At 35.2% G+C, this 16,244-nt stretch overlaps 1 protein-coding gene across 3 annotated transcripts in view; it reads left to right on the plus strand.

Annotated features, from left to right (window-relative positions):
• The first annotated feature begins 7,154 nt into the window (after window positions 1–7,154).
• The window catches only part of LOC135841368 (rho guanine nucleotide exchange factor 10-like), a 201,234-nt gene continuing 192,144 nt past the window's right edge, over window positions 7,155–16,244 (plus strand). The window contains exon 1 of one of the 3 annotated variants that reach the window (XM_065358304.1): window positions 7,155–7,858. In XM_065358304.1, coding sequence (XP_065214376.1) covers window positions 7,835–7,858 — 24 coding nt within the window. In that variant the 5' untranslated portion in view covers window positions 7,155–7,834. The remainder of the gene's footprint in view (window positions 7,859–16,244) is intronic. The other 2 variants (XM_065358303.1, XM_065358305.1) reach the window with 2 other exon arrangements.

Below are 16,244 nucleotides of genomic sequence, written 5' to 3' on the forward strand. Positions count from 1 at the left end.
TGAATTAAATAAATTTCTTGTCAATGTATTGACAGAGCCGAACACCATCTCCATGACTTGATAGGATAACCTCTCCACGTGCCATATAATGGGCTAGTCCATTGCCTACCCATATATAATCGCTCAAGATGTCTCTCATTGGGACTCTCTTAGCACTAGGCGATGCCCCTGGGCTACCTAGTGATATTCATTTCCCAAATCAGAGCTCTCATCTTCCTCGTCACTCAGTTCAGGAGAAATCATTGATGACACGAATTCACAGCCATAGTTATGGTTTGAAGATCTAACTGTTCTGGTTGATCCTCAAATATCTTGTTGAGGTAGTTGCACATTGAAACAGTTTCCTCTAGGTCTTCTGGAGGAGTATCAATGAGAACATATTTATCAGCTTTTTCATTGAATTCTACTGTTTGAACTGCGGCGAAAGGAGTATGCGGAGGTTTTGATCTATATTTATTGGCAACTAAATTTGTGTATTTATCGACATTAAAAGGTTTCGAATTTGATTTAGATTTTTGTTGAGGTGGAGTCTGAGTATACGCTTGATTGGTTTTAGGAAAATCTGGCTTATCTTTGGGATAAGTCGTCGTGGATTTATCGATTGTAGTTTTAGGATCTTCTGTAGAGTTGCTAGAACAATTATTTTGATAATTATTGTTGTTGGACTTTCTGGCTTTTTGAGACAGGATGTCCCATAAGCCTTGCAATTGTTCATGCGATGGATAGGACAAGTTTGATTGTCTTTGCACTAGAGGTGTATTAATGTTTTTCGTAATTTTGATATCTACAAGGTCGAGAGAAGTTTATTGGGACTTCATTTTCCATATCACGTTGAATATTGGTTAACATTGATAATTTATCAATAAATTGTTCCAAAGTTTGCCCTTCTTCTATGAGCCTATCTTGATATTACTCTGGAGTTTTATTGATTAGCAATTCAATTCAAATGATTATACACTGGTTGGGACCCAGTAAAAAAAGAAAGAAGATTCGATAAACTCGAAAAAGCTTCACTAAAAAATTGATACCTTCTTAACATTTAAGATGAATTCAGAGCTACCCAAATAAACCGTACGTGATTCTCATCACCTTTTGTAATCATCATGTAAGTATATTATGTGAAAAAGCGAAAAACTCGGTAAATTCGCCCTTTAAAAATGTATCCAGCTCGGTAGTCTTGAAAAATTGATCACTTTCCTCCCCCATTACAGCAAACTTTCGTTCGCAAAGTGTGTCAAAAATAAAAGAATGTTCATCTTTTCTTCTCTATCAAATTCCATCGTTTTGATAAAAGAGCGTGGTCGCGGTAAAACCCCCATCTTGGTATTTCGTAAAGCAACATTTTCGTTCCCTCTCTGCCAACTTCACTCAACACCTTGCAGCATATACCTACGACTCCTACGTACAACTTATATGTGTACCTCGTATAAAATTGATAGAAGTTGTTACTTGTTCGTTCGTTTTGAAAGAGAAAAAATTTCGCATCTTTTTCGAAATCGAGAAGTTTTTTTTTTTCTGGCCGACTATACGCTGAAAGAAGCGAACAAACGAACAGTCTATGGCGAAGTAAAAGAGAAAAAAAACCGTCTGTACGTCGTTTGGGAAAACAATACAAATAAAAGAAAATGGAACGCGAAGATGACGAGCAGGTGGTAGAACGAGGAGACGCGGCCAGAAGGGTAAAAAGAAGTAAAAATTCTCTTCCAAAGAAGAAGTCTTATATATACTCGTATATATAGAGAAAAAACGTGGCCGAGCGTATTTTCGAGGTACTTACAGTACGAAAAAAAAAAGAAAGAAGAGAGAACGAACCGAACAAAGAAAAATCTAGTTACCGAGTAACCGAGTGAGATGGAAAAATCTCAAGAAATATCCTTTTAGTTTAGAAAATAACGTCGAATATATACGACGAAAGAACGAAACAGAGAAAAAACTCCACAGTCTGAAGCACTTTAGGCAAGTTTTTCGGCGCACGCGAGTACCAAGTACATAGTACGTATACCTTTTTTCTCCCCCACCCCGCCCCACCCCTTCAAGGTATCCTCCTTTTGCAATTTTCTTCGACTTTTTTTTCTACTTCTTTCAAAGGTATCTCGTAGTATATTTCAAGTACCGAAGGAAATTCCTGCCTCGTGCCCCTGTTCGTCTATATGTATAGCAAGTAGGTACTCTTCTTTATTCGTCCATGTTCTTTCCTCTCTCCCCCCCCCACTTCGTGGTGGTTTTCAAACCATAAATTATTATTAGTTCGCTTTATTTCGTTATAATACGAGTTTAATATAAAAAAAAAGAGAGTAAGAAAGAAAGGGAAAAACTTGAAGCAGCCCAAGGAAATAAGTGTAAAGGCTTGTTGAAAAGTTGAAAAATGTCTTTTCATAATATTCCAGGTTATTAAACTATATGCTTCGGTAATATAGGCAACGTATACCTATATTTCGTCGAAAAGTTTACCAGCTCGAGTCACCCAACAAAGAAAACGAGGGAAGGGTGAAAATCTCAAGACGAAAGGGTAGGTAAGGTACATTCACGATACAGCATATCGTCTCCATCTCGAAGGTTTTATTCTTTTAATTTCTTCCCCTCCAGTTGATCCTGTTTTTTTTTTTTGGTACTAATAGTGTTGCGCTGTTGATGATCTGAAGCAACGTGAGAAAAAAAAGCTTGATCGTTTTGAAATTTTTTCCTCGTATAATCTCGTTTGAAAAAAAAACACACTACAGAATAAGGGGAACGTTAGAAAAACTTACTCCATTGTAATCGTGTCGAGCTTTGTTAAGTCGTTAAAAACTAGCCCGGTATTAATTTTTAGTACACTTTTATACCTCAGCACTACCTACCTGTGAGAAAATGTTACTCGTTCGCGTTGCCAAAATAAGCGAGAGGGAAAAATAGAAGCGTACTTACGAGAAAATTCTTCCTTTCTATACTTTTTTCTTGTTTTATTTCAACGAACAAATGAAGCGAGAACACGACGAAGACGACGTTTTTCCTTTAATGTTTCGAGAAAATTTTAATCGTAATTATAAATTGTTCGGATTCTTTCAGCTTTTACGAGCCGCAGGCGTCAACTGAAAACTCGTATAGTGAAATATCCAGCAGGGATTTTTTTTTCAACACCACCCCCGTTCGTCGTCTTTCGTTTAATCCTACGTATAGTACTGAGAGCTTCTTTGGCCAACTTCGTTGAAATATTTTCTTTAATGAAGTCTAAAATTTGAACGCGTTGAGGGGGTGAAGAATGCAGCATGAATGATCGCGAATTCGATGCGAGGAAAATGATGAAATTACTCGAAATCTCAGTTATTAAATTTTTAGATTGTAATAAAATAAAATAATTTTAAAAAAGGATAGAATAATTTCAAAAGTATAATTTATTATGAATTTTTACGAAAAACATGAAAATTTTATCTCGTTTATTCGAACGTATTGATATAAAATTAATCATTTCGTTGATTTTTTTTTTCATAACCACGATTCTAACGATATTGCACGTTATTCCATGGAGAAGATGGTACGAATCATCAATCAGGGTGCATGCAATTGCATAAGCAGCTTAAATTCCCGTTAGCGAAGTTCAGTTGAAAACAGACCCACGCGAGGGAGTTGAGTAATAACTAATTTCGATGAAATTCCCAGCACACCGATCAATTTACTTACACAGAGAGAAAAAATTGTGCAGACCAATTAATTAGTGTTATAATCATAACTTGATGCGGACTCGTTCGTATCTGCCTCGAGAAAGTAAGGTACATACAAAATATAAATGAATACCTTTTCAATTTTCGAACTCTGAAAAATGAGATTCTCTAAAATATCAACTCGAAAAAATAAAATCAACTTGGGGTCAGTGCTACCTGTTGAGCTCTTTTTTGCTCAGAGAGTTGACAAAATTAAATTAAATTCAAAAATGATCAAGATTTGAATGAGAAAAATATTACAATCATTAGGATTATTTCATGTTATTGCCAAATCAGTTCATTTTAGGTTTATAGATGACTTCGATTTTTCTTGAAAATTTTTTGTAAGTTTCTTGCATTGAAAAAGAATTAATAAGAGTGCCATAATTGACTCTCCAACCCACAGGCAATGCATGAAATTCGGTCACTTGAAAAGTGACTTAGTCACTATTTCACTTGCAAGTCACTTTTTGTCATTATTTCGGTGAAAATGGCCAAAACAAGTGACTTGGTCACTTTTTTTTTGAAGATTTGTCGTGTAAAAAAGAAAAAGTGCAAAATTTCAGGAAATGATCAATATTTTTTACTTTAAAAAAATTAAAAATCAACTGTTCAACGTTAAAAATGTAAGACGATATGATTGGATGGAGCCGATATTTTCTAAACCGTACAAAGGTAGACGGAAAGATCAGGCAAAAATTTATCACCTGTTAGAATTTCAAGTGCTAAACTTAAAGTGCCTTTTTCGATTTTTGGTGAATTTTTGAAAATCAAATTTACGCCTGAGATGAGGGAAAAAATCAAAATTTTACCAAATTGACCTTGAAAGTTGAAATTTGGGACGTACCCTATTTTCGACCCACCAAATCGATTGGAAACTGTTTCAACTCGTTTTGAGCAGTTCTGGAGCTTCTTGCAGATTTTTAAACTCGAAATTTCCCACAAAATTTCACCAAAATGTAGTTAGAAAGCTGAAATTTATTTTGCAAACTAATTTCAATACGCTACGAAGTCGACTGTAAGTTTATTTCAAGTCGTTTTGGAGCCTCCAGCGACTTTTTGAAAATTACTGGAGTTACCAGATTTTTGAAACTTGAAATTCCCGCAACATTTTATCAAATGGAGTTAGCAAGCTGAAATTTACTTCGCAAACTAATTTCAATACGAGATGAAGTCGACTGCATGGTGGTTTCAAATGGTTTTAAAGCTTCCAGCTACTTTTTGGAAATTTCAATTTTCCAAAAAACGCTACACATAATATAACATTTCAAAAAGTCGCTGGAGGCTCCAATAAAATTAGTTTACTGAATGAATTTCGGCTTTCCATCTGCATTTGATGAAATTTTGGGAAATTTCAAGTTTCAAAAATGTACTGGAGGCTCCAGTAATTTTCAAAAAGTTGTTGGAGGCTCCAAAACGACATGAAATCCACCTGCAGTCGACTTCATGGCGTATCGAAATTAGTTTGTGGAATGAATTTCGGCTTTCCATTTCCATGACCATTTCGAGTTTCAAAAATCTTCTGGTGGCTCCAGTAATTTTCAAAAAGTCGCTGGAGGCTACAAAACGACTTGAAAGCCACCTGCAGTCTACTTCGTAGCGTATTGAAATTAGTTTGCAGAATGAATTTCGGCTTTCCAACTCCGTTTGATGAAATTTTGTGGGAATTTCGAGTTTCAAAAATCTGCTGGAGGCTCCAGAACTGCCCAAAACGAGTTGAAACAGTTTCCAATCGATTTGGTTGGTCGAAAATAGGGTACATCCCAAATTTCAGCTTTCAAGGTCAATTTGGTAAAATTTTGATTTTTTCCCCTCATTTTTGGCCTAAATTTGATTTTCAAAAATTCACCAAAAATCGAAAAAGGCATTTTAGCACTTGAAATTTTGACAGGTGATGAATTTTTGCCTGATCATGAGCCCTATTGTTTGACTAAATTTTTCATTTTGAATTTTGGACCATAATCCTAAGTTTTTGAATGATTCGAGTTTGAATAGGTATTCGCTCATTTTGTGGGTACAATCCCTCTGTGCCCTCCTAGCCTATCAAGTCTGAAAAAAATTTTGAAATTTGGCTAGAATGTGATGTGACATATCAAATTATCGATTCCTATCAATTTGTGGTCGTCAAGTTCAAATATCTGTGCATTTTTTCAATTTGACCCTTCAAAGTCTTAAGACCGTTCAAGTTGATAACTTTTCTCAAAAAGGTGACTGGAAGACATCGAGTAGTTGGATTTTAGAAATTAAAAAATTTATATTCGAGGTCAGTGTCCTCGAAAACGCCTAGGATACGTCGCTATAGGCATTTTAAATTTTTTTCTCGAAATTTGACCTCGTTTGAGGGTACGGGGAGGGAGAGGTTTGAAGGAATCGACAAGAAAATGAGCCCATATTCGGACCAAGTGCTGTCAAACTGAGTAAACTAGTCACAATCGATGTGCATTTGTAACTCTATAGTGAGTAATAAATTCAAGAATTGAAAAGTTGCTTTTCCAAGGGCTCATTAGAGTCACTTTAGAAATCCAAGTAAGGCAGATGTCATTTGATGAGGTGTAACAGGGATAATTCTCTTCAATAGTCTCGCTGATTCAACTTCGGGGAGCTTCGTTGCGTTTCTCCACGCGTCACCGTGGGAATTATTACGTTCGCGTGCGCTCACGTGGTTTTTTGAAAAAAGCCCTTCAAGGTTCAGGTTCATATCCATTAATCGAGCTGAAAATGCATAAGCGTTATTTTCACATGATATGGAATTGATCAGACTATGATCCTGAATAAAAATTTGATATTTTTTTTTAGGTAATTGAGGGCTATTTTTATCGCAATCATGCAGAGTAGGTATCTTCGTTCTCTCGTCTCTCGCTCTTATTTCTATACATTTGTTTCGTTCGAGCTACCCTCATCCCTTGGTACCTCTACCTATATCACGCAGGTATACTTTACTCACCTAGGTAGTTTTTTTTGACGGTCGGTGGCCCGGACGATAACAAGGTGTATTATAGATTGTTGCATTGTTAAGTTGATTCGGCCGATGCAGGTCTATCTGTCTGCGTGTGTGTTTCATTTCAGTGTTTCGGTCGTTAATGTTGGTCTTTAAGTACAGTATCTATCTTTCAGCTTCTCTGGATGTGCCTGTTTTTTTTTTTATTCAATGGTGTTTTTCAGGGAGTCCCTCGATGGTTCGTGCTGTGTTCGGTTCTCGGCCTCGGCGGTTAGGTTTGTTTTCTTTTTCGCTCTTTCAGATTGTGCGTTAAAGCATCTCTTTTCATCTTTTGTTTCTTTCTATGATGTGTGCGTATAATTGTGTATGTGTATATTTGATGCTATAGTAATGGTTTTTAGTGTGCCTTCACATTCGCATTTACTTGGTATATAGTATTAGTACGAGTCCACCTGCCCCACTTTTCATTATAAAGTCTGGTTCGTGTGCTGGGCGGAGTTATGAAGAACGTCGGAGAGTAAGAGAAAGAATGTTGGGTCGAATGATTGCCTTCACTACAGTTTAGCTGTTCGATGTTCAGTTGAGTTTGTGTCGGTCTTACGGTGATCGTTTTTGTGTGGTTTTTCGAACTTCTCTTCTTGGTGTGTTTCATGGTTTTTATATTATAGTGTGCTTATCGTGTGGTATTTGGTTTGGTTTTGGGAGATCCCCACGATAGATGTTTGTTTTGAAAATCTCGAGTGTATCGGTAATAAAAAGTATAGAAATTTTTTTCGGTGTGTTTGTGTTTGATTTTTTTGGTGTAATTTCGTATGTTTACAGTGTTTCATGTTGTTTGTTAAATTTCGCGAAAATTGAGAGACGTGCCCATTAGTGTGGAGCCCCCTTGAATTTATTGTTTTCCGAATCGTCGATAATTGCTATCGATTTTGTTCACTTTCGCGATAAATTTCCGACGAAGTAATTGTCGATTCGATCATTTTCAAACTCGACGACCGGTTTAGTGCGTTTGTGAGTGTTTTTTTCGGCAAATTCTTTCATCTCAATTTTTTTTCGCAGTGTAATGTGCTCTTTTGTCGAGTGTAGTTCAAATAGTGTAGTATCCGGCGTTCTCGTTGGCCAATTGTACTGCTGGTAACAAGATACGCCGCCGACGAGTAGTCGAGATTTATATCGGAAACGAGAGCAGCTGTCGTAGAATTCCTGTGCTCCTCGAGTTATGGTTCGCTGTTCGTCTGCTGAGGTTAGTGATCGTCTATCTCTATACAGATATCTATTATGGGTATTTGCTGCGCGAATACGAGTATTACCATCCCTCGAACCCGCCATCTTACCCCGCAAAGTACAAAGTTGTATTTTATTGCCACATTTAATGCCTCCGCGAATTATGAAATTATACTACGTAGCTTGCAAGGAGAGGTCGAAGTCTGTAAATTTTTGTGGCGAAGCTCTTCATGTAGTCGTCGTTTTTCCATACTCGAAGATTAAATAGCTTTTGAAAACGCGTATATACACGACTACGTATTCGGCTCTATGTATACCTAAGTACCTATGGTATTCGTAATATTGTTTAAACTTTGCTCAAGTCTGCAAGCTGGGCTGGACGGGGCAGGGTACAGGGAGGCCCAAGTACACGAGTATTACCAAGTTGTTGGTTATATGTACTATACTACGATGAGTTAACGGAATTGGAAAATGCTTTTTATTCCGGATCGCCTGGTTTCTAGTGTGTTTGTGTAGTGTTAGCAACGGTTTTAGATTGTGCGGTGTGCTGCTTGCGATGCCGATGCCGCGCACACAGCTTTGTAGATAGATGTGTACTTACATTATAGAATAGAGTGAACAGTGAACTGAGAGAGAAGCTAATACGAGCCGTGGAGTAATATATATATACGGTGTGTTATTCTTACATTATACCATTATGTATAAGCGTTTATGTGTGTATACGTTGGATTGTGTACATATTTTTGCCTAATGTAGCCCCGTACTTTGTTGATTTTTCGTAACCAGCGCTGCGAGCGATGCTGTATACGTGTTTGATACAAAATGTAGGGTTCTGAGGGGGGTGAAAAAGGGGGGAAATGAAAAAAGCTGATGATTAATGAGAAAAAAAATATGAAAATAGGGCATATTTCACTCAAAAGCTCATTTGGAAAGGAGGTGGCGAAACTGAGAAGTGCTGAAAGTTCAGAAGGTTCTGCAAAAATATTGCCTGGATAAGTTTATTTTCAGAGGAGATGGGTTGATGTTGGTTATTTTATTCTAAAAAATACTCTTCAATATTAAGGAGGAGGGGGGGTGTAAAAATTGAGAAACATTGTGCTCTATTCTTCAGAAATTTTGCACAATTTGATTTGGAGATAACATTCTGGATGAAAATAATGTTTCTTCTGTTTCTTCGTCCCAACTGAATGGGAGAGGGGAGAGGCGAATCTCATGATGTTATATTGGAAATTTGTGACGAATGTTTTGGTTTTTACTCAGCTCAGTGAATCAGACATTGGTAAAAATCCAAAAACTTATCATTTTGATGACCATTGTTTGGTGCTCTTATTAGGACAAAGTGAGGTTCTGCTTACTAAAAGTATGAAAAATTGAAATAAGTTCAAATTTAGAAGCATGTTCAAAAGCACGTAAAAAGTGTGTTTTTTTCTTGCAAAAGTATTGAAGAAAATTATTCAGAAATTCTTGTGTAAAACTTTTCCTCTGGATTTTGATTTTTTTGAAATTTTAACATGTTTTTATTTAAATTTGTTTGCTTTGCTCTGGAAGTTCAGGGTGTCTAACAGTCATGAAAGTCATGATAAAGTTGTGAACTTTGCTCGAAACACACTTTAAAATTTTTTTAAAAGCCCTTAAAATGAAAAAAAATTGTAAAATCAAAAATTAGTTCAAAACATTAGAGAAATGAAAAAACTGAAATACATCAGGGTATCTATAACAGGTAGTGAAAGTAGTGAACAAGTACTTAGTGCATTTAGTCAAAAAGGTAGTGAAAAATGTACAAATTCAGCAATGCGTTCATTTATATCGTTTTTTTTTTTTGTTTTTTTTTTTGTAAATAATTTTGATTGAAATTAAAAAATATTCTATATAGGTACAAATTTTCTTACAAAGTTCAATTTTTCTGTAAAAAATTTGGCTTTATTAATTTGTTTTTGTGTGCGTTGAGGAGAGGGGGGTCCAGTGGAGAGCTTTCTGAAAATTTGGTTGAAAAATGTACTTAGTGTAAAAAGTAGTGAAAAAGTAGTGATTTTTTCCAGGAAAAAATTCCGTTGAATAACATGAATAGGTACCTCTTGCCTACAAATTAAAAAAGAATTCTTCGCAGTTTCAAATGATTTATCTATTTATTTATTTTTTTGTGGGGGAGGGGTATTTTCATGCGGTAAAAATATGAAAAATAGGTGAGGAAAGAAAATCCTGATTTTTTTGTCTGGTAGTTTCGTTAGACACCTTGTATGTACTAGTTACAAATTAGCACGATTCTCTGCAACATTTGGTTGGGGGGGGGGGATTTTCAGAGTAGTGAAATTTTCCTTCATCTGGCTTCTTGATTTTTATCATCATAGAGAATATTTTCCAAATACAATTAACAGTCTAGACTTGAGTCGGTTTTCAATTTTTTTTGGAAATTATAACTCAGCAGAAATTTTAGAAAGACGTGGTTAGAATTGGGGTTATTTTCAATTGAGTAATTCTGAATGTCTTGGGGAGAAAATGTGTAAAAATGGTTGTGTATTTTTGGCTCCTCCTCTTTCTCATCTCTCTCAAAAATTCTAAATATTTTGAATAAGTGGTAAGCATATAAATGGTCGTCATCAGGGTAAGAATTTTTTTCTTGTATTCATTTTCATTTAAAAAAAAAAAAGAATATTGTCTAGTTTTTGAATCTGTGAAAGTAATACGAGTAGAACGATTTTTTCTAGATGGATGTGTTGATAAATTTTCAGTACATTTTCTCTTCAAATTCTCTCTTTTTAACGCCAAAAAAAGTGGATATTTTTAATAAACCTACAACAAGAAAGAAGGCAAAGATCCAAAAAAAAAAAAAAAAAAAAGTATTGTAACTTAAAAATATCTCTGTGCAAAATTCATCACCCCTCTCCCCCTAAAAACAATCTTCAAGCAGCAAGAGACATTTCTTATAAAAGTTTTAATCTTTTTTTTTGTAATTTTTGGTTCATACATGACGAAAATTTATTGTCAAGTTTATCGAGATAAGAACATTTAAATTTGAAAAATTTGTTTGAAAGCGTCACATTTCATTTGTTTTTTTTTTTCGGCTGTTGTAAGGCTTGATTCTGAGGAGAGGGGGTATTTTCATGAAAAATCGATTTATGGCGAAATAAGTTTAAGAAACGTTAGTTACTTGTTTCATATTTGCCTTTTTTTTTTTTTTTTTTTTTTTTTTGGTAAATTTTTTGATATCTCAAAAGAACAGTGCGAAACAAAAAAATTGCACCAACGGACACAGACCAGTGACCTAAAAATTTGAGAAACTTTTTGAAAATTCATTATAGGTAATCGAAAACTCGAATAGCATTATTTTTCATGCGACAAGTCGATTTTGATAGTCCTTGGATTTTTCCAAAAAATTCAAACAGCGATTTTCTGATAATTTTGAAAAAAAAAAACCAATGGCCCGAGCAATACGTGGGCAAAATCTTTCAAAAAATTTGTATTTGGTTCAAAAAAGTATTCGGGATCATTTTTTTTTACCAGGAAACCAGGATGTCTAACAGTGATGAACGTCATGAAAAACTCATAAATTTTGGTAAATGGTCACGAAAGTCGTGAAAAAGTCGTGAATTTTGCTCGAAACACAATTAAATTTTTTTTAAAAAGTCCATAAAAAATTATAAAAAATCAAAGAATTGAAAATTTTTGCAAAAAATTAGAAAAATGAAAAACCTGAAATACTTACTTACTTGCATACAAATTGAAAAAAATCTTCCTCGCAATTTTAAGTTATAAAATTTGAGGGAGGGGGGGTATTTTCATGTGGTAAAAATTTGAAAAATAGGTGAGGAAAAAATCATAAAAGGACGTTGTTCTGATGGTTTATTTTGAAGTTGAGTCGAAAACCTCATTTTCAAAGTACCTGAGGTAAACTAAAAGAAAAAAAAATGATGCCCGAGTAAACCTAGGGCGAAAGCTTTTGGGAAAATTGTGACCGCTTTTCAGTCAAAACTACCGGAAATCACTACTTTCACTACTGACTTTCAAAATCGCTACCTTTTAGACAATTATCGCTGCCAGTCAGATGCTCCTCGGTTTTTCATTCAAATTTCAAGATTTTCAAGCATGATGGCAACTTTTTCAATTTTCATTTTTTTCTAGTATCTACTATCTAACCTGATCAAGTGATCAGCTTTTGAAAGTTGAAAATTGGTCAAAAAATGATTGGAGTTGATCATTAAAAAAATGAGGGAGAATTTCGAATAAATTCGACGAAAGCCTTCATTTTGGGTTGAAAAGGCCCTCGGAAGAAAATTAGGCCCCGGAGATGTCCATGGAAGCCCAAAGAGGCATTTTCGAGAAAAAAAATGTGATTTCCCCCCTCTATCTCTTACCCAACTAGCTTTGGAGAAGATAGCCCAGTTCCAGAAGGTAAATTAATGAAGTACTTGAAATTCTACGTCGATCTAAAATTTGAGCCCACTTTTAGTCTTTGGCCCTGATTTTCTTTTGGGCTGACTTTTTAAAATTTTTCCAATTCTTTCAACGAGTCAAAGTGTCGAATATATTATTTTTCCATCATCGTCTAATTGAATCTGCAGTTTCTAAACCCATATTGAATGATTTTTCAATTCCAACAACTTTTATCGCATACTCGTGTACTTATTCATATTGTTACGTGCGCTTCGAGTACGTAGAATAATTATTATTTATGACCGGCTATGCTCAGGCTGTGTATCTTTATGTAACAACACAGCACGACAACAATGACGAGACTTTAACTTGATCGAGAAACTCTTCGACTTCGAAGACTGTATGGGCAACGTACAAATATAAAATAAAGTTATACAGACATCGTCGTATGCAATACACGAGTAACTCTGATTACCCGTACGCACACAATATTTAGCTTACGTACGTGATGTTTACACTTTATTTACTGTAGGTACTCTCAACTCGGGTACTTCGTTTAAGTATATATCGAGAGTACGCGAAAAAATTACCAACTGGTTACAAAATAACATAATGTACATAAGATTAAAAAGAAATGAAATAAGTGTACGACGAGTGGTTGACGTTGTTTATGTATTTGCCTTTTTATGCACACTGCACAGCATAGCAATGTACCAAGAACCAATGAACGAAATTAAATCTGGAACGTACTTCGGGGCATTGTTATCTGCGAGCAGCAGCATTGCTATGCTAGAAGGCAATAATTAATAACGAGTATCGTTAAAATATAGTATACCCAATGGACTGGTTTCGAGGCACACTACGTAACAATGTGCTCGAAGGACTCGTGTAATATTCTCCCAATCAAAAGTAAAAGCTGAAATGATCGTGATTGTAGGTGGGAAAATATCACCTATTTTTGTATGTATAGCTTGGATAAATAATTCAAAATTTGGTACAGTTTGTGTTGAAAGACACAGTACAGAGTTCTGATCCTTCAGAGATTAACTTTTGAAAATCGATTCTTCATTTCTATCTCAAACTGCTCTCAGTTGATCTTCTGCTGCACCATTATCCAAATCCTGAAGCACTTCAGTACTTGGATTAATTACATTTACTAATTTTACCTCATAAAATATTATTTCCAAAAAGTAAATGCTTCAATTCCTTCATCTTCCAGTCATCTCACCTCTTCAATTTCTCCCAAGACGTTTCAATTCACTCAAAGTTATTCACTTTAAATTCAAAGATCGAATTAATTACGCATATTTCAGCATCATGGAATTTAAGAAGCCGAAATGAGTCAGAATTTGACCGAGCTGAACTGATTATCACTTCATGAAATCATGATACTCGCATTTAAACGCGGAACTGGCTAACTTTTCAAATTAATTGACCGTATGACTCATAGAAAAATCGGTATTCTGCCGAATGATATAGAAATAGGCTATGACTACCTGTACCTATTCCACGATGCAAAATAACCGACCAACGAAGCGATTTCGAACAAAAAAATAAAAATTATACGACCATAAGCCGACTCGAGGACGCGAGAAAATGAAGGAAGGAAATAAAAAAACAGCAGATCGAAGACTGAAGAGATAGAGGAACGATATGGCTCGGTTTTGGTATCATACAAGCCAAAGACCACTTCGACGATGAGGCCATAGACATAACACATAACAAACACAGTTAAATGTACCGCGAAGGTCGACTTGCCGATCTATTCATGGCGAAAATATGCCCGGTTTGTGTTATGGTCTCGCTATAACGTGTGTTGGCAGGTAAACTACCTATCTAGGTAGGTATACTTAATGTATACCTGTGAAAAAAATATCAAACTGATAAATATACACGAGAAGTACATCTTCGTGAATTGCATATAAATTTACAATATTATTCGTAAGAGCGAACGAACTCCTACAGGCAAGGGGTTGGGGAATATTAATTTTTCATTCGAAATTGCTCGCTATGTTTCATCTTTACTCATTGTTTTTATGCTCTTAGGTGGTACAAACAATCAAATACCATCGTATGAAAATTCGATTCAATTTTCTTATCTCGACCTGTGAAATTCTAACACAAAATTCCCTCTCATTTTCAAAAAAATAAATTCGTACAGTAAAGTTTCATTTTAAGATAAGTATTGTCAGGTACTTTTATAGTCTTTCAACCAAACTGTGTGAGGCTATTTTTAAACACATGGCCATGCAAAAACGGAGACACGCGTCTTAAAACATTGAATTTTATTCGACGATCATTTCCTCTTTCATAAAATCTAATTTCCGTTAATTTCTCTCTGTACCTACTTGAAAAGAGTGGAAAAACCTACATTTCCGAATAAAAGTAGCAATATTATAAAGACGGGGTGTTTCTTTTTATCTACTTTACATTTGGAATTTTTCTCGTTTTTTTTTTCTGCTTCTTCTTCTATAACGGGTACTTTGGAGTTTATTTTTGCAGCTTGGTTATTCTTTCACACCTTCTCGTCCCTCCGCTGGATTTTATCGAAGACATTTAACGAGCTGAGGAAAAAAAACACCATGAAAAAAAATAAAAGTGCTTCGTTTTGTTTACTCCAGTAAATGGCTAATGGGTTTAAGAATAAGGGTACGACGATTTTTTTTTTCAACTGCGTAGTACAATGCTATTGTCGCTGATCGCAATATTTTTAAAAGATTAAAAAAATAATTATATTAAAAAAGAGAGTTTTGTGTACTCGCGAGATGGATTAATTTATTTTTTCTCAAGAACGAGGAGTTGGTAGCTAGGTAGGTACCTAGATAGACAAACAAATGAAAAACAAAATGGTTTACGAGTAGTTTAGACCAGACTTTTCGGATATTATTTCTCCTTTTTTTTCTCGCCCAATCGATAAAATTACAAAATTCAAAGAATTTTTTTCCCTTTTTTTTTGTAGAATTTTGAAAAAAATCTTGTTTTTTTCACCTGATTGATGAAAAATAAACTGAGAAAACCGTATTTTCGGGTAATTTTATCTGATAACTGAAAATTTTCAAAAATTTACATTTCGGTAAAAAGCATTATGATTTAGTTACTTACGATTTGCTCACAAGGAAATACTGATTCCTCATCGGGAAAGGGATCCTAATCATCTGTAAACATTTTTCAAAATTCCCATCTTTCGCTGTATTTTTCAAGCGTTCATTTTCAATTCAGAATTGTTTACTCTGTGGAATATTTTCTGAACTAAAAATGCATGCAGGATATTTTGCAATTTGCACAATGAGGTGAAAAAAAAATAATTCAATGATTCAGAAAAAAATACGATAAATATCCTGGTACATTGGAATATGAAAGGTACGAGTATAATCTTGCTCAATGCTCATGTGGATGTCGACGGCCGGAATCGGTGTACGATTGCACGTATAACAAACCCCCATTTAGATTTATTTCACCCTCACTCTCCCCATAGACCTTTTCATATACAAAAGGCAGGCACACGTAGCATATGCGATGCGCTAAATTAAATCCCTGTATCGCGAAACTTCTCCCTTGGATATTGGTCTAGGTACGTAGTAGTACGTATTTATAGAAAACCTCACAGTCGATTGCCACATCATTTGTATTAATTATCGCCTTATAATAACGTGTAGATGTGCAACCGCATCGTATTATGGGTAGAAGGGTAATTTTTCACCTCAATTTAACCATTTTGAATGCATTCTATGACTCTTTGATGTCTCTTTGCGAGGATGAGACAGACGGTGATTGGCGTATCTGTGAGCTGTTTTCTTTTTAAATTCTGTTTGATTATTTTTAGATGATGAGGTGAGCTTTCTTTTCGTATTGTTTCTGAAAAAATGAGGAGGTCGAGGTGGAGTGCTTTTCTGATGAATTTGGATGTTTTGATCCGTTTGATGGAGTGAAAGGGGGGAGGGGTAATTGTCACAAAGTTGGCTAAATATTCGTGGAAATGCGCTTGAACAATTAGACCCTCTTGAAAGAACAAGACTTGAACTGATAAACTCTGA

The sequence above is a fragment of the Planococcus citri genome, chromosome 3, assembly GCF_950023065.1.
Source record: "Planococcus citri chromosome 3, ihPlaCitr1.1, whole genome shotgun sequence".
In the NCBI taxonomy this organism is placed as follows: Eukaryota; Metazoa; Arthropoda; class Insecta; order Hemiptera; family Pseudococcidae; genus Planococcus; species Planococcus citri.